Source organism: Arachis hypogaea, chromosome 11, assembly GCF_003086295.3.
Source record: "Arachis hypogaea cultivar Tifrunner chromosome 11, arahy.Tifrunner.gnm2.J5K5, whole genome shotgun sequence".
Lineage (NCBI taxonomy): Eukaryota > Viridiplantae > Streptophyta > Magnoliopsida > Fabales > Fabaceae > Arachis > Arachis hypogaea.
In genome coordinates this window covers 59,433,999-59,457,560 of record NC_092046.1, presented here as the reverse complement: position 1 = coordinate 59,457,560, position 23,562 = coordinate 59,433,999, and the positions used below count along the sequence as shown (strand labels likewise).

Below are 23,562 nucleotides of genomic sequence, written 5' to 3'. Positions count from 1 at the left end.
ACTTCAATTACTGGAACAAATTCAAATTTATACAAAAGATACCTCAACTCACTGTGAAGATCCGAAAATGATATCTCAATCTTAGTAAAAAGTTCAAGCAGCATAAACTAGAAATACCTAATGCCATTGCCACGCATAATGCGAATCCCACAATAATGATCATACAAATAAGATGGTGAATGTGAATAGCTGAAACGAAAGGAAACCTAAAACAAAAAGAGCGTTGTGAAGTGTTAAAGCTACCTATGGAGTAGAATGAACAGAGGAGGGCACGATGTCTGAGGCTGGCAGGGGCGCAGGTTTTTAGACCGGCAGAGGCGAACACATGCAGGAGGCGGAGCGGTTGTTCGCAAGTGAAGGCTGGTACCTGGGAGTGCGATTGACGATGGTGGAGGTTGTCTGAGGTGCGAGATTGGAGGTTGGAGTGGTGGATGTCTGAGACCAGAGACAGGAGGCAGAGCACGAGCGGCAACACAAAGACAGAGGCAGAGCACGCAGAAGGAGCGCGAAGCACGAGCGGCAACCACAGATCGGAGGCAGAGCACGCAGAAGGAGGGAGAAGGAGATGAAGAACTGACCAGGAAACCGTGAAACCAAAAGACAATTCTGAAAAAAGGTGTGGTTTTTGACAAGGTAACCTAGGTAGAGGGAGAAGGCACTCAAGAACTAAATCCCCTGAAACTAAAAGGCGGTTTTGATAAAGTTTTATTTTTGGGATTCACATGGAGAGAGTCCTTTGCATTTGAATGTAGATCATGATAATTAAAAAGGTACATGTTCTTCTCCGCATGCTAATGTGCCAATAAGAAATTCGTATGAATCTATGGTGGTTGATGCTGCTGGACCAGAATTGATGAGTCAATTTGAAGAACACATGGAGGAGCCTCCGAATGCAGAAGCTAAAAAATTTTATGATTTATTACAGTCTGCTCAGCGCCCATTATTTGAGGGATGTATTGATCATTCAGAATTATCAATGGCAGTTAAAATGTTGAGTATAAAAGCTAAAGGGAATGTATCTCAACAAATCTTTGATGATTTCGTGAAAGCTATGAAAGAAGTGATGCCGAAGGAAAACTTACTTGTCTCTAATTTTTATGAAGCAAAGAAGCTAGTATCGAAACTTGGCATGGAAAGCAATAAAATTGATTATTGCATTAATGGTTGTATGCTGTATTACAATGAGGATGATGTACCAAGAAAGGAATGTAAATTTTGTCATTCTCCAAGGTATAAGATAGGTAAAAAGGGTAAACAAGTGCCTTTGAAACGAATGCACTATTTACCGCTTATACCTCGTTTAAGAAGACTTTATGCTTCAATGAACACAGCACCTCACATGCGATGGCATTTTGATCACGAGTTTAAAGGAGTTATTGAGCATCCATCAGATTCAAAAGCATGGAAGTATTTTGATAGAAAACATCCACAATTTTCTCAAGAACCACGCAATGTCAGACTAGGATTATGTGCTGATGGATTCACCCCTTTTGGTCAATCTGGTAAACAATATTCATGTTGGCCAATAATTGTCACTCCTTATAACCTACCTCCTTCTATGTGCATTAAAACTCCTTACATGTTTTTATCCATGATTATCCCTGGTCCTCGTAATCCCAAAACTAGGATTGATGTATACCTACAGCCCTTGATTGATGAGCTAAAACTACTATGGGAAGATGGCGTTTTAACTTATGATATTCATTCCAAGTCAAATTTTGTAATGCGAGCTGCATTGTTGTGGACTATTAATGATTTTCCTGCATATGGAATGTTATCTAGATGGATGACAGCAGGCAGGCTAGCATGCCCATACTGTATGAAACGAACAAAGGCATTCCAATTAAAAAATGGGGGAAAGCCATCATGGTTTGATTGCCACAGACAATTCTTGCCAGATAATCACATGTTTAGAAGAAACAAGGATGCATTCTATAAGAATAGAATTGAAAGATCAGAACCTCCGCCAAGATTGACTGGAGAGCAAATATGGGATATAGTTCAGAATTATGATAAGATAAGTGATGTTGAGCAACTTGAGATAGAAGGATATGGAAGTATGCATAATTGGACCAAAAGAAGCATATTTTGGGATTTGCCTTATTGGCGTCATAATTTAATCCGTCATAACCTTGATGTAATGCATATTGAGAAGAATGTATTTGATAATATATTCAATACTGTCATGGACATTAAAGAGAAGACTAAAGATAATGCAAAGGCTAGAATGGATCTGTCATTATACTGCAAGCGAAAAAGTTTAGAACTGTCAGTACAAAGTGGAGGTAAAATTATAAAACCCAAAGCAAACTACACATTTACCCTCCAGCAAAAGAGGGCAATATGTGAATGGGTGAAAGAGTTAAGGATGCCTGATGGATATGTTTCAAATTTAGGGAGATGTGTTGACATGAAAGAGGGCAAGTTATATGGAATGAAAAGTCATGATTGTCATATATTTATGGAACGTTTACTCCCAATCGCTTTTAGTTCATTGCCAGAGCAGATATGGAAGCCAATAACAGAGTTAAGTCAATTTTTTCGAGATTTATGCTCAACATCGTTACGAGAAGATGTTCTCAATAAGCTTGAAGAAAATATTCCAATTGTGCTATGCAAATTAGAATGTATTTTTCCTCCTGGATTTTTTGACTCAATGGAACATCTACCTATTCATTTGCCATTTGAAGCATTGCTCGGTGGTCCTGTGCAATATAGATGGATGTATCCTTTTGAGAGGTACCTTAGTCACACCTCTATATTTATTCTCAAATTTCTTTTTACTGTTTTATGAAGCCAATTATTTTTTATTTGATTTTTGTTATGAATTTTTCATGATAGGTTTCTCCATCATCTTAAGAAAAAGGTCAAGAACAAAGCACATGTTGAAGGATCTATCGTTGAATCATACCTAATTGAGGAGATTTCTCACTTTTGTGAGTACTATTTTAACCAAACTAGCATCGACGCAAAGCAAAATGATGAAAGTGATGATTCAATTGAGCAAAATTTGTCTATTTTTAATTTGCCTGGTTGTTTGGTTGGTGAATGCAAAACTCGTTATTTAGATGACAAAGAATTCAGTGCAGCCATGAATCATATACTAATAAACTGTGATGAAATTAAGCCATATATTGAGTGAGTATTTATCTTCCTATATATATTCTTACTATTAATAATATTTTTTGATATTAATAATTTTAATTTATTTGAAATTTATGTACTATAGGATCTTTGTGGACTTCATACGCCAAGATCATATTACTTTAAGTGATGAACAAGTTGATCAATTTATTGAAGCGGATTTTGCAGAATGGTTTAAAAATTATGTAAGTCAACATGATTTGATGATCTTATTGTACACACATTTTTTGGTAGATAACATATTATATTCTAACTTATTGGTTCTTATTTAATACAGGTTCATGATCCTTTAAATAATGTGACAGATTCGAATATTCATTCTTTGGCATGGGGTCCTTTGAGAATTGTTAAATGTTGGCCTATCTACAAAGTCAATGGCTTCAAGTTTCACACAAGATCTCACTCGAGTGGAAAGTCAACTCAGAATTATGGAATATGTGTCAAAGGCACAGGTTATGGTGAATATGAAAATGATTTCTATGGTCAGCTTGATGAAATTATTCAAGTTGAGTATACTGGGCTACCACTAAAAAGAGTTGTACTATTTAAATGTGAATGGTTTGATCCCACGATCGGCAAAGGAACAAAAGTAAACAAAGAGTATGGAATCATACAGATTCGAAAGAATCGACGATATGTTAAATATGATCCGTTTATCATTGCACATAAAGCAATTCAAGTATATTTTGCACCTCATCCAATGAGCAACACCAGAGAAAAAGCAGAATGGTGGTTTGTATTCAAGACTAAAGCAAGAGGTGAGATTGAGATTGAAACAACGGAGAATTTTGCATATCAAGAAGATGACACAAATCAATCTAACAATCATATCTCAAATGATATTGACATTATTGTTGATTTACTGGATACCAATAGTACAAGATATGAAGAAGAAGAAGAAGAAGAAGAAGAAGAAGAAGAAGAAGAAGAAGAAGAAGAAGATAATGATGATGATGATGATGATGATGATGATGATGATGATGATAAGCTACTTGGGGATGAGGACGAAGACATGGATGAGGATGAGAACGAGGACGAGGACGACGACGACGAGAACAATGAGAATGAAGATCAAAATGAATAGTATGAAAAAGTCCACTAAGAAATGTATTTATTTGTATTTTTTAAAATTTTTAATATACCTTAATGTTATGAAAAAGTATATGACTTTTTTATTTTACGTGATTTTTTTATTGTATTTTATTTTGACTATTTTTTTAGAAGATTGGATATAATTTATTGAGAAAGTCTAGGGGCCAGCACTTTTATTAAAATTTGGCCAGCATTTAACCATCAAAAGAAAAAAGAGTAATTACCATTAGATGTAATCTCACACCATTAAAAACACTACTGATGACTAATTGATGGCTACAAATCACAAAATTTGCTGGACTCCTAGCACTCTTCTAATTTATTTTTAAGATTTTTATATATGTAATTCTTTTAGATATACTTTATCTTAAATTTGTTAAAAAATTAAATTTTGAATGATTATAACGTAAATAATTAAAAGAATAAATTAAAAAATAATATGAGGTAACTAAAAAAAATAAAAATTAAATATAAGATGGTATATAACAATTTGTATAAGAAATTTAATATTAAATATAATAAAAATAAAAGAATAAAAAAATAAGAAGATAGAGTATATAAAAAAAAAAAGAAGATAGAGTCTCTCAAGTTTAACTAAAAAAAAGTCAAATAAAATATACAATGATAGGAAAAAAAACTAATAAAAATATAGTCAATTTAGTTCTAAAATTTTGGAATGAATAAGTATATTTGTTAAATTTTTTTTTATTTAGTACTGAGTACGTACTACCTGAATTAAAAGAGTTATGATGAATAATAGATTAATTTACTAGTCTTTTATTTTAATGGTTGATCTATAATGATTCAATTAATTATTTTAAGATTGTAATTTATTTCATATTTGATATTATATAAAAATAAATTATTAACTTAATAACCAATTAAATAATCAAAAGCATACATTTAATGAAAATATAATTTTATTTTTTAAAATATTAAAAAATATATTTTAAAAAATATATTTAAAAAATAAACCAACTAAATTTCATGGTAGCCCCACGAGAAGTACCCATTTTGTTGGCGTCAGGCACAAAATGACTTCCCCACCAGAAGTTCCAATTGGCGTGCGCCCCTCCTGAGATGACGACTAAATTCATTTCGTGGGTGCTTTGCGAACAATGGCCCTGCGCATTTTTGTAAAGCTTTCTGCATGCGTATTATGGGAATTAATATATTTTATTTATTTATTTATATAAAAAAAGCCTGCATAAATAAGCGCTAACTATCTATTAATCCAGTTTTTAAAAATATGTATAATAATAAATAAGATGTTAATTGGTATGATGATTATTTCATATTTTGATTAAGAGATTTTGGAATTGAAAGGTGTAAACAAAAACTGTACCTTTTTATAAGTTATATATAATTAAGGTTATTTTAGGAAAAAAAACTTTATTTTAGAATAGTAAAAATATTTGGGACAAATCATAGACTAATTTAAAATATAAATAATATTTTTATACTAAATTTTAAAAGTTTTCAATAAATATTTGAAATCTGTTTGAAAATTGATGAACTTTCAAACGAAATTTACAAATGATGCTATTTTCGTCCCAAATTTGTGGAAAAAATTTTTGTCTACATCGAAGGGTTAGTTATAGTAAAAGCATTTAAGTCTAATTATAGACAAATTTGGAATAGAATTAATATTTTTCAAAATGCGTCCCAAATCCGTCTGAAGTTATTGCGCATATTCAGATGGAATACGGACGAATTATAGTTTTTGTCCAAAATTTGTTGCTAATCTGTATGAAAATTTTGGCGCCATCTAAAAAAAATTTGGCGCCAAAATTTGGGACAAAATTTAGACAAATTTAGGATAGAATATATTATTCCAATGTCTCCACTAAAAATTGTTCAACATTTGTCTCAAATTTGTCCGAAATGAAAAAGTCATTCAGACAGATTAAAATTCGTTTGAAATTTTCGTCCGAAAAAACCTTATTTCTAGTAGTGATAGAGTGTACCTGCAAAGGCACTCCGAAACTTAAGTCAGTATATTATCTTGTTCGAATGATCTTAAAAGAACACTTTACCTTGCTTTATATTGTAGGCTATTTGTCCGTTACGCTTTTGGTATTAAGGTCGTTTATAAAAAGGTAGATAACGTCTCTTTGCCCATATACTGTTATATTATCGGTTAGGATGGAAGCACTTATTTGACTGAATTATGACTCATGAATGGACGAGCTTATAACGGATTATTGAAGAACTGAAGATTGACGGTTTAGAATTCATAATAAATTCTCGTTGCAAGTATAGTTTCTAAACCAAGCAATCAACCTTTCTTACAAAAGTTTTGGTTGTCACAAGTAACAAACCCCTAAATAAATTGATAACCGAAGTATTTAAACCTCGGGTCGTCTTCTCAAGGAATTGCAGGGAGGTGTGTTATTATTGGTTATGGGTTTTCTGGAAAATTTGGAGTTTGGGCAATGGGCACAGATATAATTATAAATTGAATCAATAAAAATTAAAAGAGATTTATATATATATCTAAATAAAAAGCCTTGACTGGTAGAATGATTAATTGGAAGTTCTATCCTTGTTGAATTTTCCAAGTGTAATGGTAATTGGTTGTTGCTCTACTTGGTTATCCTTTACTAAATAAAGGAAAATTAAGTTAGGAGCCAATTTCTATTCACAAGTCCTAATCCTCTCCCTTGGAAAGGATTAGTGTTAGTGGCCAGAGAGCCAATCACCAATTAACTCTGGAGTCTTCCACCTCAAGGGTCTCCAATTTATCAATTCATCAATTAAAGCCAAGAATATAAAAAGCTAAGTAAAAATCATAAATCTGAAATACCTCAAATTGTATTAATAAAGGAAATCAAATCTAACATGGATATTCATAAATTAAATTGGGAAAATAAATAAAAGGAAAATTGAACCTGATAAAAAGAAACAATCCTGAAAGCAAAGAAATCCTAAATCCTAATCCTAAGAGAGAGGAGAGAACCTCTCTCTCTAAAAACTACATCTAAATCCTAAAATTGTGTATTTGTGAGATTATTATTATGAATGAATAGATTCCCCCACTTTATAGCCTCTAATCTGTATTTTTTGGGCCGAAAACTAGGTCGAAAACAACCTAGAAATCGCTGGAGAAGAAAACTGCCACGCTGATTTTTGGAACTGCGACACGTCCGCGTAGAGCACGCGTTCGCGTCACCTAGCGTCAAAGAAACTATGGCAAATTATATATCAAATCGAAGCTCCGGACGTTATCTTTCTAACGCAACTGAAACTGAATCATTTGGACTTCTGTAGCTAAAGTTATAGCCGTTTGAGTGTGAAGAGGTCAGGCTGGACAGCTTAGCAATTTCTCCAACTTCTTGTATTCCTTCCACTTTTACATGCTTTCTTTCCATCCTCTGAGCCATTCCTACCCTGTAATCTCTGAAATCACTTAACACACATATCAAGGCATCTAATGGTAATAAGAGAGGATTAAACATAGGGAACTTAAGGCCAAAGAAGCATGTTTTCAATCAAAGCACATAATTAGGAAGGCAAATGTAAAACCATGCGAATAATATGAATAAGTGGGTAAAGAGTTGATAAAAACCACTCAATTGAGCACAAGATAAACCATAAAATAGTGGTTTATCAATTATACTGAGTTATAGCTCATGAATGGGTGAGCTCATAACGGATCGGGCCGAGTTATAGCTCATAAGTGGTCGAGCTTGTAACGGACTTCACCGAGTTATATCTCATTTATTATGACCATATCACAGCCCCAAGCTTAGCCTGTGGAGAGTTTTTAATGAAGCAGGTTGAGCTTATTGAGGAGTTATAACTCGGTGAGATAGGTTGCTGAGTGAGCCCCCAGTTCAACTTACTTCATTAAAAATTCTTTATGTTTGTGACGTAGGGAGTCGTGTTGTCATTTTTGGTGAGGAGAGAGAAAGAGTAGTGGATCATTAAAGTCTCTTATTTTACCAAAGAAAATGCACCGTTTGATGTGATTGAGGAAGTAGTTACCTTTACAATGTGGTTAAGTGAATGGTTTGGGAACTGAGTTGCTTATCCCTGACCCTTGGTGTTTCTTCTTTGAAAACAGAATGAGTAAAAGAGGTATGCATGGTTTTTATTTTATTTTGTAATTTTTCGTCTTCTTCTTCCTTCTTTGTTTTTGCTTTTGGTTCTGGTTTGGTTATGGGGTTTGAGAAGGAGAAGAAAAAAGAGATTGATTGGTCCTATGACTGGGTTAGTGAGGATGTGAAGGGTCGGGTGTCTTTGTTTCGGGATGATGCGGCTGTGAAGGAGGTTGATGTTGGCAGAGTCATGAGGCCAGGGTCTGGGGTTTAGGTGGAGTTGCTGCCATGCAGTAGTGAGGATAGGGTTTATCATAGGGGGCAGGGGTTTGAGTATTTTTATATGCATAGTTGTGTGTTGGAAGAACTGAGGGTGAGGCTGCCATTTACAGTGTTTGAATGTCAAATTTTGAAGCAACTAAACTGTGCTCCTTCACAATTGCATCCCAATGGTTGGGCATTTCTGCGTTGTTTCGAAATACTGATGGAATTTCTTGAGGAGGATCCTTCTGCAGATTTATTTTTTTCTTTGTTTCAAGCTAAAGGAGTTTGGAAAGGGGGTTGGGTTAATCTGAACAGCACTCCTGGGTTTGGTATCTTCAAATTATATAAGTCTTCTTTCAAGGACTTTAAGGAGATGTATGTGAAGGTGAGGAATGTTGAAAAAGAGTTTATGGTGCACGAAATTGTGATCATCAATGGAGCCAACATGATGGTACGCACAATTGTAATCTCAAATCTTTGTCACAACTCCGCACAACTAACCAGCAAGTGCATTGGGTCGTCCAAGTAATAAACCTTACGTGAGTAAGGGTCGATCCCACGGAGATTGTTGGTTTGAAGCAAGCTATGGTCATCTTGTAAATCTCAGTCAGGTGGATTCAAATGGTTATGAAGAATTGATAATTAAAATATGAATAAAACATAAAATAGGATAGAGATACTTATGTAATTCATTGGTGAGAATTTTAGATAAGCGTATGAAGATGCTTTGTTCCTTCTGAACCTCTGCTTTCCTATTGCATTCTTCCAATCATTCATACTCCTTTCCATGGCAAGCTGTATGTTGGGTTTCACCATTGTCAATGGCTACCTCCCGTCCTCTCAGTAAAAATGTTCCAAATGCGCTGTCACCGCATGGCTAATCAGCTGTTGGTTCTCGATCATGTTGGAATAGGATATATTGATCCTTTTGCGTCTGTCACTACGCCCAACACTCGCGAGTTTGAAGCTCATCACAGTCATCCCTACCCAGATCCTACTCGGAATACCACAGAAAAGGTTTAGACTTTTTGGATCTCAGGAATGGCCGCCAATTGATTCTAGCCTATACCACGAAGGTTCTAATCTTAGATTAGAAATCCAAGAGATACACATTCAAGCTTGTTTGCATGTAGAACGGAAGTGGTTGTTAGGCACGCGTTCATAGGTGAGAATGGTGATGAGTGTCACGGATCATCACATTTTCATCATGTTGAAAAATGAATGGATATCTTAGAATAGAAATAGGCTTGAGTTGAATAGAAAAATAATAGTACTTTGCATTAATTCATGAGGAACAGCAGAGCTCCACACCTTAATCTATGGTGTGTAGAAACTCCACCATTGAAAATACAAAAGTGATAATGGTGATCATTGGCTTCGGCTCCAGAGAGGGAACCAGAAGAATCAAGATCAAAAGTATGATCAAGTGTGTAAAATACAATAGCAAAAGGTCCTATTTGTAAAAAACTAGTAACCTAGGGTTTACAGAAATGAGTAAATGATGCAGAATCCACTTCAGGGCCCACTTGGTGTGTGCTTGGGCTGAGTGTTGAAGCTTTCACGTGTAGAGACTTTTTTTGGAGTTAAACGCCAGCTTTTGTGCCAGTTTGGGCATTTAACTCCAGCTTTTATGCCAGTTCTGGCGTTTTGACGCTAGAATTTCTATGCTGACTTGGAACGCCGGTTGGGGCCATCAAATCTCGGGCAAAGTATGGACTATTATATATTGCTAGAAAGCCCAAGATGTCTACTTTCCAACGCAATTGAGATCGCGCCAATTGGGTTTTTGTAGCTCCAGAAAATCCACTTTGAGTGCAGGGAGGTCAGAATCCAACAACATCTGCAGTCCTTTTTCAGCCTCTGAATCAGATTTTTGCTCAGGTCCTTCAATTTCAGCCAGAAAATACCTGAAATCATAGAGAAATACACAAACTCATAGTAAAGTCCAGAAATGTGATTTTTATTTAAAAACTAATAAAAATATAATAAAAACTAACTAAAATATACTAAAAACATACTAAAAATAATGCCAAAAAGCGTATAAATTATCCGCTCATCACAACACCAAACCTAAATTGTTGCTTGTCCCCAAGCAACTAAAAACAAAGTAGGATAAAAAGAATAGAATATACAATGAATTCCAAAAATATCTATGAAGATCAGTCCTAATTAGATGAGCGGGGGTATTAGCTTTTTGCTTTCGAACAGTTTTGGCATCTCACTTTATCCCTTGAAGTTCAGAATGATTGGCATCTATAGGAACTTAGAATTCAGATAGTGTTATTGATTCTCCTAGTTCAGTATGTTGATTCTTGAACACAGTTACTTTATGAGTCTTGACCGTGACCCTAAGCATTTTGTTTTCCAGTATTACCACCGGATACATAAATGCCACAGACACATAACTGGGTGAACCTTTTCAGATTGTGACTCAGCTTTGCTAGAGTCCCCAATTAGAGGTGTCCAGAGCTCTTAAGCACACTCTTTTTTGCTTTGGACCACGACTTTAACCGCTCAGTCTCAAGCTTTCACTTGACACCTTCACGCCACAAGCACATGGTTAGGGATAGCTTGGTTCAGCCGCTTAGGCCAGGATTTTATTCCTGTGGGCCCTCCTATCCACTGATGCTCAAAGCCTTGGATCCTTTTTATTTTACCCTTGCCTTTTGGTTTAAAGAGCTATTGGCTTTTTCTGCTTGCTTTTTTCTTTTTCTTTCTTTTTCTTGTCTTCTTTTTTTTTCGCATATATTTTTTTCTGCAAGCTTTTTACTGCTTTTTCTTACTTCAAGAATCAATTTTTTGATTTTTCAGATTATCAATAACATTTCTCCTTTTTCATCATTCTTTCAAGAGCCAACAATTTTAACATTCATGGACAACAAATTTAAAAATATGCGCTGTTCAAGCATTGATTCAGAAAAACAAAAAGTATTACCACCACATCAAAATAATTAATCTGTTTTAAAATTCGAAATTTATGCACTTCTTTTTCTTTTTTTGATTAAAACATTTTTCTTTTAAGAAAGGTGATGGATTCATAGGACATTCATAACTTTAAGACATAGACACTAAGACACTAATGATCATATAGTAAGGACACAAACATAGATAGAACATAAAGCATAGGAAATGAAAAATAGAAAAATAAAGAACAAGAAAATTAAAGAACGGGTCCACCTTAGTGATGGTGGCTTGTTCTTCCTCTTGAAGATCTTATGGAGTGCTTGAGCTCCTCAATGTCTCTTCCTTGCCTTTGTTGCTCCTCCCTCATGACTCTTTGATCTTCTCTAATTTCATGGAGGATGATAGAATGCTCTTGGTGTTCCACCCTTAGTTATCCCATATTGGAACTTAATTCTCCTAGGGAGGTGTTAATTTGCTCCCAATAATTTTGTGGAGGAAAATGCATCCCTTGAGGCATCTCAGGGATTTCATGATGAGGAATTTTCTCATGCTCTTGTCCATGAGTGGGATCTCTTGTTTGTTCCATCCTTTTCTTAGTGATGGGCTTGTCATCATCAATGAGGATGTCTTCCTCTATATCAATTCCAGCTGAATTGCAAAGGTGACAAATGAGATGAGAGAAGGCTAACCTTGACAAAGTAGAGGACTTGTCCTCCACCTTGTAGAGTTCTAGGGATATAACCTCATGAACTTCTACTTCCTCTCCAATCATGATGATATGGACCATGATAGCCCGGTCTATAGTAACTTCAAACCAGTTGCTAGTGGGAATGATTGAGCGTTGGATGAACTCCAACCATCCCCTAGCCACGGACTTGAGGTCATGCCTTCTTAGTTGAACTGGCTTCCCTCTTGAATCTTTCTTCCGTTGAGCACCTACTTCACAAATGTCTATGAGGACTTGGTCCAACCTTTGATCAAAGTTGACCCTTCTAGTGTAGGGGCATGCATCTCCTTGCATCATGGGCAAGTTGAATGCCAACCTTACAATTTCTGGACTGAAATCTAAGTATTTCCCCCGAACTATTGTAAGCCAATTCTTTGGGTCCAGGTTCACACTTTGATCATGGTTCTTGGTGATCCATGCATTGGCATAGAACTCTTGAACCATTAAGATTCCGACTTGTTGAATGGGGTTGGTGAGAACTTCCCAACCTCTTCTTCGAATCTCATGTCGGATCTCTGAGTATTCACCCTTTTTGAGCTTGAAAAGGACCTCGGGGATCACCTTCTTCTTGGCCACAACTTCATAGAAGTGGTCTTGATGTACCCTTGAGATGAATCTCTCCATCTCCCATGACTCAGAGGTGGAAGCTTTTGCCTTTCCTTTCCTCTTTCTAGAGGTTTCTCCGGCCTTAGGTGCCAAAAATGGTTATGGAAAAACAAAAAGCAACGCTTTTACCACACCAAACTTAGAAGGTTTGCTCGTCCTCGAGCAAAAGAAGAAGGAAGAGAGTAGAGGAAGAAGAAATAGAGGAGATGGAGGGGGGTTAGTGTTTTGGCCAAGGGGGAGAAGTAGTGTTTAAGATTTGTGAAAATGAAGGGGTGAAGATGGGTTTATATAGGAGTGGGGAGAGGGTAAGGTTCGGCCATGTATGGGTGGGTTTGGGAAGGAAAGTAGTTTGAATTTGAATGGTGAGGTAGGTGGGGTTTATGATGGATGGATGTGGATTGGTGAAGGGTTTATGGAGAAGAGGGTAGGATTTGATAGGTGAGGGGTTTTTGGGGAAGAGGTATTGAGGTGATTGGTGAAGGGTATTTGGGGAAGAGTATTATGAAAAGGTGTAAAGAAGAGAGAGAGTGAGTTGAGGTTGGTGGGGATCCTGTGGGGTCCACGGATCCTGAGGTGTCAAGAATTTCTCATCCCTACACCAATTAGGCTTGCAAAACGCCCTTTGCTACCAATCCTGGCGTTAAACGCCAGGTTGCTGCCCATTTCTGGCATTTAACGCCAGCTTCTTGCCCTTTTCTGGCATTAAACGCCAATCTGGTGCCCATTTCTGGCGTTAAACACCCAGAATGGTGCCAAACTGGGCGTTTAACGCCCATTCTGCTGCCCTTACTGGCGTTTAAACGCCAGTAGGCTTCTCTTCCAGCGTGTGCTATTTTCATTCTATTTTTCAGTTTGTTTTTGCTTTTTCAATTGTTTTTGTGACTTCACATGATCATCAACCTACAGAAAACATAAAATAACAATGCAAAATAGAAATTTAACATAGATAAGTAAAATTGGGTTGCCTCCCAACAAGCGCTTCTTTAATGTCAGTAGCTTGACAGTGGGCTCTCATGGAGCCTCACAGATACTCAGAGCATGATGATGGCCTCTCAACACCAAACTTAGAGTTTGGTTGTGGCCTCCCAACACCAAACTTAGAGTTTGAATGTGGGGGTTTTGTTTGACTCTGCATTGAGAGAAGCTTTTCATGCTTTTTCTCCATGGTTACAGAGGGAGATCCTTGAGCCTTAAACACAAGGGAGTCCTCATTCACTTGAAGGATCAATTCTCCTCTGTCAACATCAATAACAGCTTTTACTGTGGCTAGGAAGGGTCTGCCAAGGATGATGGATTCATCCATACACTTCTCAGTATCTAGGATTATGAAATTAGCAGGGATGTAGTGGTTTTCAACCTTTACCAAGACATCCTCTACAAGTCCATAAGCCTGTTTCCTTGAATTGTCTGCCATCTCTAGTGAGATTCTTGCAGCTTGTACCTCAAGGATCCCTAGCTTCTCCATTACAGAGAGAGGCATGAGGTTTATGCTTGACCCTAGGATACACAGAGCCTTCTCAAAGGTCATGGTGCCTATGGTACAAGGTATTGAGAACTTTCCAGGATCTTGTCTCTTCAGAGGTAATTTCTGCCTAGTCAAGTCATACAGTTCTTTAGTGAGCAAGGGGGTTCATCCTCCCAAGTCTCATTACCAAATAGCTTGGCATTTAGCTTCATGATTGCTCCAAGGTACTTAGAAACTTGTTCTTCAGTAACATCTTCATCCTCTTCAGAGGAAGAATACTCATCAGAGCTCATGAATGGCAAAAGTAAATTCAATGGAATCTCTATGGTCTCAGTGTGAGCCTTAGATTCCCATGGTTCCTCATTAGGGAACTCCTTGGAGGCCAGTGGACGTCCATTGAGGTCTTCCTCAGTGGAGATCACTGCCTCTTCCTCCTCTTCAGGTTTGGCCATGTGGGTTATGTTGATGGCCTTGCACTCTCCTTTTGGATTCTCTTCTGTATTGCTTGGAAGAGTACTAGGAGGGAGTTCAGTAACTTTCTTACTCAGCTGACCCACTTGTGCCTCCAAATTTCTAATGGAGGAACTTGTTTCAGTCATGAAACTTTGAGTGGTTTTAATTAAATCAGAGACTACAGTTGCTAATTCAGAGTGGTTCTTCTTGGAATTCTCTGTTTGTTGCTGAGAAGATGATGGAAAAGGTTTGCCATTGCTAAACCTATTTCTTCCACCATTATTGTTGTTGAAGACTTGTTGAGGCCTCTGTTGATCCTTCCATGAGAGGTTTGGATGATTTCTCCATGAAGGATTATATGTGTTTCCATTGCTGGGTTCTCAGGATCATGAGCTTCTTCTTCAGATGAAGCTTCTTTGGTACTGAATGTTGCTGCTTGCATTCCAAACAGACTCTGAAAAATCATATTTACTTGCTGAGTCAATATTTTGTTCTGAGCCAATATGGCATTCAGAGTATCAATCTCAAGAATTCTTTTCTTCTGACTTGTTCCATTATTCACAGGATTCCTTCCAGAGGTGTACATGAATTGGTTATTTACAACCATTTCAACGAGTTCCTGAGCTTCTGCAGGCGTCTTCTTCAGATGAAGAGATCCTCCAGCAGAGCTGTCCAATGATATCTTGGACAGTTCAGACAGACCATCATAGAAGATACCTATAATGCTCCATTCTGAAAGCATGTCAGAAGGACACCTTTTGATCAATTGCTTGTATCTTTTCCAAGCTTCATAGAGGGATTCACCTTCCTTTTGTCTGAAGGTTTGGACTTCCACTCTAAGCTTGCTCAATTTTTGAGGTGGAAAGAACTTTGCCAAGAAGGCATTGACTAGCTTTTCCCAAGAGTTAAGGCTTTCTTTAGGTTGTGAATCCAACCATGTTCTAGCTCTGTCTCTTACGGCAAAGGGAAAGAGCATAAGCTTGTAGACCTCGAGATCAACCCCATTGGTCTTGACAGTGTCACAGATTTGCAAGAATTCATCTAGGAACTGATGAGGATCTTCCAATGGAAGTCCATGAAACTTGCAATTCTGTTGCATCAGAGAAACTAATTGAGGCTTAAGCCCAGAGTTGTTTGCTCCAATGGCAGGGATTGAGATGCTTCTCCCATAGAAGTCGGGAGTAGGTGCAGTAAAGTCACCAAGCACCTTCCTTGCATTGTTGGCATTGTTGTTGTTTTCGGCTGCCATGGCTTCTTCTTGTTTGAAAGTTTCTGTTAGGTCCTCTATAGAGGGTTGTACTTTAGCTTCTTTTATCTTTCTCTTCAAGGTCCTTTCAGGTTCAGGATCAGCTTCAACAAGAATGCCCTTGTCCTTGCTTCTGCTCATATGAAAAGAGAGGAGAAGAAAATATGGAATCCTCTATGTCACAGTATAGAAATTCCTTGAGGTGTCAGAGGAAAATAAAAATAGAAGGATGAGGTAGAGAAGAGAGAATTCAAACTTATCAAGAGGGACATAGTTTGAATTGCTAATAATGGAGAGGTGTTAGTCCTTTAAATAGAAGAATTTGGGAAGAGGGGAAGAATTTTCGAAATTAAAGTAAAAAGATTTTGAAATAATTAAAAGAAATTTTGAAAATTTGGTAAATGATTTTCAAAAACTAAGATTGGGAAAGAAATTAAGTGAATTTTTTTTGGAAAAGATTTTGAAATTAGAAATGAAAAAGATATGATTGAAAATTAATTTTGAAAAAGATGTGATTGAAAAGATATGATTGAGAAGATATGATTGAGAATCAAATTAAAAAGAGAAATTTTTTAAAATTAGAGTTGATTACTTGACTAATAGGAAATTAAAAGATATGATTCTAAAATTTGATCCTTTCTTAATAGGCAAGTAACAACTTGAAAATTTTGAATTAAATCATTAGTTGTAGCAAGGATTTTCGAAAATAATAATAATTTAAAAAAATGGAAAGAAATTGATTTTAAAAAGATATGATTGAAGAGATATGATTTGAAAAAGATTTGATTTTGAAAAATTATGAATATTTGAAAAAGATTTGAATTAAAAACAAAATCTTCCCTTTAGTGTCCTCCTGGCGTTAAACGCCCAGAATGGCATCCATTCTGGCGTTTAACGCCCAAAATGCTACCTTTTTGGGCGTTTAACGCCCAGCTAGGTACCCTAGCTGGCGTTTAAATGCCAGTTTTCCTTCCTCACTGGGCGTTTTGAACGCCCAGCTTTTTCTCTATAATTCCTCTGCTGCATGTTCTAAATCTTCAATTCTCTGTATTATTGACTTGAAAAGACATAATTTTGAAAATTTGTTTGAATTTTTAATGATGAGAAACAACAAAATGAAACTAATCATGTAAAACTAAGATCAAATACACAATGCATGCAAGACACCAAACTTAGAAATTTTCATTTTAGAGACACTAACAAATTTAGAACACATATGAAAAACAACAAAACACGCAAAACAAGAGAATTTAAAGATCAGAGCAAGGAAATCATCAAGAACAACTTGAAGATTAATGATGAACATAATGCATATATTCAAAAAATGCAAGAAGAATGCAATTGACACCAAACTTAAGATTAGACACTAGACTCAAACAAGAAACATAAAATATTTTTGATTTTATAAATTTTATAAAAAAATTTTTTGTGATTTTTCAAAAATTATATGGAAAAGAAAATAAAGAGATTCAAAATTTTTAATAAGAATTCCAGGAATCATGCAATGTTAGTCTAAAACTTCGGTCCAGGAATTAGACATGGCTTACTAGCTAGCCAAGCTTTCAGTGAAAGCTTTGGTCCAAAACACTAGACATGGCCAATGGCTAGCCAAGCTTTAGCAGATCATTACTCTCAACAGCAAAATTGATAGAAATCAACAAGCCCTTGTGATGATACGATGAAACCTCGGTCCAAAAGATTAGACATGGCTTCACAGCCAGCCAGACTTCAACAAATCATCATGAAACTCTAGAATTCATTCTTAAAAACTCTGAAGAACAGAATAGAAAATTTTTTGTATTTTTGAAATTTTTTTTTTGAAATTTTTCGAAAATTAAAAGGTAAAAAGCTTAAACATAAAATAAAATTACCTAATCTGAGCAACAAGATGAACCATCAGTTGTCCAAACTGAAACAATCCCCAGCAACGGTACGAAAAACTTGGTGCACGAAATTGTGATCATCAATGGCGCCAACATCATGGTACGCACAATTGTAATCTCAACTCTTTGCCACAACTCCGCACAACTAACCAGCAAGTGCACTGGGTCGTCCAAGTAATAAACCTTACGTGAGTAAGGGTTGATCCCACGGAGATTGTCGGTTTGAAGCAAGCTATGGTCATCTTGTAAATCTCAATCAGGCGGATTAAAATGGTTATGGAGAATTGATAATTAAAATATGAATAAAACATAAAATAGGATAGAGATACTTATATAATTCATTGGTGAGAATTTCAGATAAGCGTATGAAGATGCTTTGTTCCTTCTGAACCTCTGCTTTCCTATTGCCTTCTTTCAATCATTCATACTCCTTTTCATGGCAAGCTGTAAGTTGGGTTTCACCGTTGTCAATGGCTACCTCCCGTCCTCTCAGTGAAAATTTTCCAAATGCGCATTCACCGCATGGCTAATCAGCTGTTGGTTCTCGATCATGTTGGAATAGGATCCATTGATCCTTTTGCGTCTGTCACTACGCCCAACACTCACGAGTTTGAAGCTCGTCACAGTCATCCCTTCCCAGATCCTACTCGGAATACCACAGACAAGGTTTTGACTTTCCGGATCTCAGGAATGGCCGCCAATTGATTCTAGCCTATACCACAAAGGTTCTAATCTTAGATTAGAAACCCAAGAGATACACATTCAAGCTTGTTTGCATGTAGAACGGAAGTGGTTGTCAGGCACACATTCATAGGTGAGAATGGTGATGAGTGTCACGGATCATCACATTCATCATGTTGAAGAACGAATGGATATCTTAGAACAGAAATAGGCTTGAGTTAAATAGAAAAACAATAGTACTTTGCATTAATTCATGAGGAACAGCAGAGTTCCACACCTTAATTTATGGTGTGTAGAAACTCCACTGTTGAAAATATAAAAGTGATAATGGTGATCATTAGCTTCGACCCCAGAGAGGGAGCCAGAAGAACCAAGATCAAAAGTATTGTCAAGTGTGTAAAATACAATAGCAAAAGGTCCTATTTGTAGAAAACTAGTAACCTAAGATTTACAGAAATGAGTAAATGATGCAGAATCCACGTCAGGGCCCACTTGGTGTGTGCTTGGGCTGAGAGTTGAAGCTTTCACGTGTAGAGGCTTTTCTTGGAGTTAAACGCCAGCTTTTGTGCCAGTTTGGGCGTTTAACTCCAGCTTTTATGCTAGTTCTGGCGTTTTGACGCCAGAATTTCTATGCTGACTTGGAACGCCAGTTTGGGCCATCAAATCTCAGGCAAAGTATAGACTATTATATATTGCTGGAAAGCCCAGGATGTCTACTTTCCAACGCAATTGAGAGCGCGCCAATTGGGCTTCTGTAGCTCTAGAAAATCTACTTCGAGTGAAGGAAGGTCAGAATCCAATAGCATCTGCAGTCCTTTTTCAGCCTCTGAATCAGATTTTTGCTCAGGTCCCTCAATTTCAGCCAGAAAATACCTGAAATCATAGAAAAATACACAAACTCATAGTAAAGTCCAGAAATGTGATTTTTATTTAAAAACTAATAAAATATAATAAAAACTAACTAAAATATACTAAAAACATACTAAAAACAATGCCAAAAAGCGTATAAATTATCCGCTCATCAGTTTCCTTTTTATATTGACGAGTTCTTGGTTGAGAGGTTTCCCCTTTGGTGGTGCTCGGAACTCCAGAATATAATCGGGGCTGAAGTTATAACTCCGAGGAATGTGTGTATAATTGAGTTTTTGGTGGAACAAATTGATCGAAAAGATTTGATCTCAATGTTTGAACTGTTAAAGTGGGAGGAAAATAGGGCTGCTGTGGTAGATTATATGGGTGAGTTGTGTATATGTGTTAGTGATTTACTTGTGTATTTGAGCCTTACTGAGCTGCTATTTTGCTTTTTGAATTTGCAGGTGGTAAGTATCCGGGGGTGTCAGCTGCTTCACTTAGGTCGCGTTTTAAAAGTAAGAACTTGGAGAAAGAGGTATCGTCGTCCAATCGCAAAAAAGGTGGTGGAGCTGGAGAAGTTAGTCAACCTCGTCAGGGGCGGAGGAAGGTGATTGCAAAGAAGAGGAAATCGAGCGTGGTCGATGTTTCTGAGGATACTAGCGAGAAGGAACAAGGTGTTTCTTTAGAGGAGATTCAAGCTTTTGTTGTGAATCAGAAAAAAGTTGCATGAAATGACCGAACATAGTGAGGGTATATCTGTATGGGGGAAGGAGTATCCCTATATGGCTATTGCCGATGAGCATTGTCAGTTTGAAGCTGACGTATCGTTGGCGAATGAGGTTGGCAAAATAGCTGTTGGTCAGTATATGCAGGTAATGTCTTCGTAATTGTGTTATGGTTGTTTTGTTTGCTGGGAGTTACTTATGTATTTTATTGTTTTTTGTTGTGGTTTGTAGGTGGTTGGTTTGAGGTTAGCTAGTTTAGCTCGTAGTCAAGAGCTGAAGCATAAAAAGGTGTTGGTGGAGAAGAATGAGGTTTTGTTGTTGAAAGAAGAGTTGAGTAAGTCTAAAGGTGCTGTTACCGAACTCCAGAATAAGTTGGCTGAAACTGAAAAACAATTGAAGGAGACCAAAGAGAACTATGCCAATGATGTTGAGGATTTGAAAAAGAAAGAGGCTAATTTGGCGAGCATGGAAGCTCGATTGATTGAGGTTGTAACGACCCAACTCCCAGTATGCCATGGTCATACAAGAAGCTAAGTGTTACTAACTTGTCCTTCCTAACAATTATCTATTATTTAATATATGATCCTGTGCCTTGTTAGAACGTTGCCAATTTTACGAGTAACTTTTTTTATTCGCTGCGGATGATAATGTAAAATAAACAAGCATACATTGAGAGCAATAAAAGCAAGCATAGAGAAATATAGAAATATAGCAGATAATATACATCATGTACACTATAACAAAACATGTAGCGTTTACACAAGATCAAGTCAGTTTACATCCTCGTCAACCTACGTAGCTAATATATACATGACACTCCCAGGGCCTGGCCTATACAAAAAGCCACTAAACTGGCGCCCAGGCTAGCCTAACCACTATATAGCTCCTAGCTCTCGGGTGTACTAACACAAGTGAGAGACTAACTAATAGATAATGTCAGACTAGAGTGTCATCAAAAGAATACACCTACGGCTGTCAAACTATATCTATACGTGGCCGTTCAGAAGATCGTCGTGAGGCTCGCCCATCTCCTCATTCTGCTCTATCTCTATCTCAGGGATCCTCCTCCTCCTCATCATCTGCGGCTACAGCTATACATTCAGATCCACTAGAAACATTGCTGTCACTATGTACAAAACCATTCGCGAGCACAGGTCCATTCACGTATATCGGAGCTACCCCGTTATCCGGTAGTGCCGACTCATCAGGCTGTGGAAAGTCAGGGATTGGCTCAGGGGGAAAGTCCCACTCTGGTGGTATCACAGGTACATAGTCACCAGCTAACTCGGGGTCATCAGGAATGATAGGCTCAGGTTCTACCTCATTCAAAGGTTCAGCTGGTATAGAGTGTCCGAGACCATCGGGAAAAGGATGTCCAGGTGCGTCAAGATGTAACCAGGATAAGGGAAAGTCATAAGGAGCATCGGGGTCAAAGTACGGGCTAGACAGAGGATGTTGAAAAGCTCGATTAAGTAACGCATATCGTCTAATACGAGGCTCCAATCCCATAATGAAGTAACTATGATATATCGGATCCTCGTAGACGTAAGGGTCCTCGAACTCATAGAAGATCACGCCCATCTCCATCTGAGGGGGAGGAAGGGAGAGAAGGGGGTAAGAACTGGAGAGTCCTTAGTAAGGTCGGGGTTGTTAGTTAGGTTCATTTGTTCGTTTTCGATTAGCAAATGGATAATAGAATACAGTAAAGTAGTAAACAGAAGTTAAAAATAGATAGAAAAATAAAGAACAGAACATAAGCAGAAGAATACAAGAAGGTAAAGCACAGACATAGCACTCAAGCAAACAAACATAAAGAAATAGATCACACACAAGTAGGAATGCAACATAGAATGATGCACAGACAAGAATGATGCATGTCTAGTCCTAGTACAGGCCATGAGCTCATGTGTCGGTTAGCACCTGCATTCCCGACATTTATCCGGTCACGAGTTCACGATTTCCCAGATACGATCTTCCGTTCAAATAAATGCGCATATAATTATTAGCAGCTCTATTGAGACAGCCTCTGCTTTCTACTCGCAGGAAATATACTCTTGGGAACGGAAGATTGCTGTAGGTATCCTAGTTTCCCTACAGAAGCTCTTGGGTTGCTTTAAGCAACAGATAATAAACATTATCTCTTGGGTTGCATTAAGCAACGAATAAGCAAACAATATCTCTTGGGTTGCCTCAAGCAACAATTAACTTTTCAATAAGTCCTCTGCTCTTAATCTCTTTACTCTGCTCTGACTTCTCTGTTTAACATGTGTACTTAAAGCTTATGTAAATCTCGATATGAATAGTTAGCCTGTCCAAAGTATAGGTTCATTAAGTCTATACTGAAACAGTTTAACTTTTCATATAGTACCTAACCCTAGTCGCAACTCAAGGACTAACTATGTTGCCCTAGTTTGTTCGCTAGTTTCTGTCTGTTTTTCTGTCATTAAAACTTTACAGGCTTTTTCTTCGATTTTCTTTTATCTTTTCTTCAACTTTTTATCTTTTATTTATCTTTTCCTCCCTTAATATGTTCTTACCACTCCCTAAGTGTTTTATGAAGGTAATTATGAGATTCTGCGCTTAAAGTTGTCTTTTTGAAGCTTTTACAGAAAACTGCCTTTTTCGCATTATTTTATTATTTTATTATAATATTATTTTTAATTAAATATTATTATTTAATATTTTATTATTATTTATTATTTTATCATTAATTTTCTAAAATTAACTTACCTTTTACTTTTAACCTTTAAAATTCACTTTTTACCATCCGTAACTTTTAATATTTCTACTTTTACCACCATAACTTTCAGAAATTACCAAATAACCCCTTAAACACCAAAAATTTTACTTCCTTGCCCTTTTAAGGATCTAAAGCTTGTTCTTTATTGTTCTTCATCACACTCAAAGTGTTCTTCATGTTCTTCATAAATTCTTCAGATTCTTTCTCTGTTTTTACCCGTTTTTCAGTCTTTTCAGCAACCGATTTTTACTATAATTCATAATAAATTAGCAGCCACTAAAACCCCATCTTTTTTACATGATTTCAACACAAATTGAACCTCAATTTAAGCTTAGGGTTTCATTTTTCCAGCTGCCCCAAGAACATGAACTTTAAAGCTTGAATTTCATCAAATTTCATCAAAATTTCACCAAATTTTCACCAAGAATCAATCATATATGCAACCAATTTTTAGCACAGCCAAATCATACAACATTCACACAGCTCAAACACAAATAATCAAGATTAATTTCGTGACACCCTACCTGGTTTTGCTGCTCCTAATTCAGTTAGACTTTCAGGTGGTCCTTAAGCACTTTTTCCTCCTAAATCACATCAAGAACAACTTTAAATCCAAAAACCCTCAACTCACCAAATCTCACTCAGCATGTTAGGAAGTGATTTCTAACCTTAGACTTGCTAGAAAGTCACGTTTCTTGTCCCTCAAGTCAAGTTAAGCATGATTCCTAAGGTAGAACATC

General features: G+C 36.8%; 1 protein-coding gene across 1 annotated transcript; it reads left to right on the top strand.

Annotated features, from left to right (window-relative positions):
- The first annotated feature begins 823 nt into the window (after positions 1–823).
- Positions 824–20,087, top strand: LOC112721400 (uncharacterized). The gene is made up of 6 exons (XM_025772467.1): positions 824–2,739; positions 2,842–2,936; positions 3,069–3,138; positions 3,230–3,329; positions 3,422–4,019; positions 19,822–20,087. The coding sequence occupies exons 1-6, from the start codon at positions 824–826 to the stop codon at positions 20,085–20,087; spliced, it is 3,045 nt and encodes a 1,014-aa protein (XP_025628252.1).
- The last annotated feature ends 3,475 nt before the right edge of the window (positions 20,088–23,562 follow it).

Coding starts and splice junctions, on each gene's coding strand:
- LOC112721400 (XM_025772467.1), top strand. CDS start 824: ATGGTGGTTGATGCTGCTGGACCAGAATTGATGAGTCAATTTGAAGAA. Junction 2,740..2,841: donor TGGATGTATCCTTTTGAGAG/GTACCTTAGTCA, acceptor TTTTCATGATAG/GTTTCTCCATCATCTTAAGA. Junction 4,020..19,821: donor TGATTTACTGGATACCAATA/GTACAAGATATG, acceptor TTGAATTTGCAG/GTGGTAAGTATCCGGGGGTG.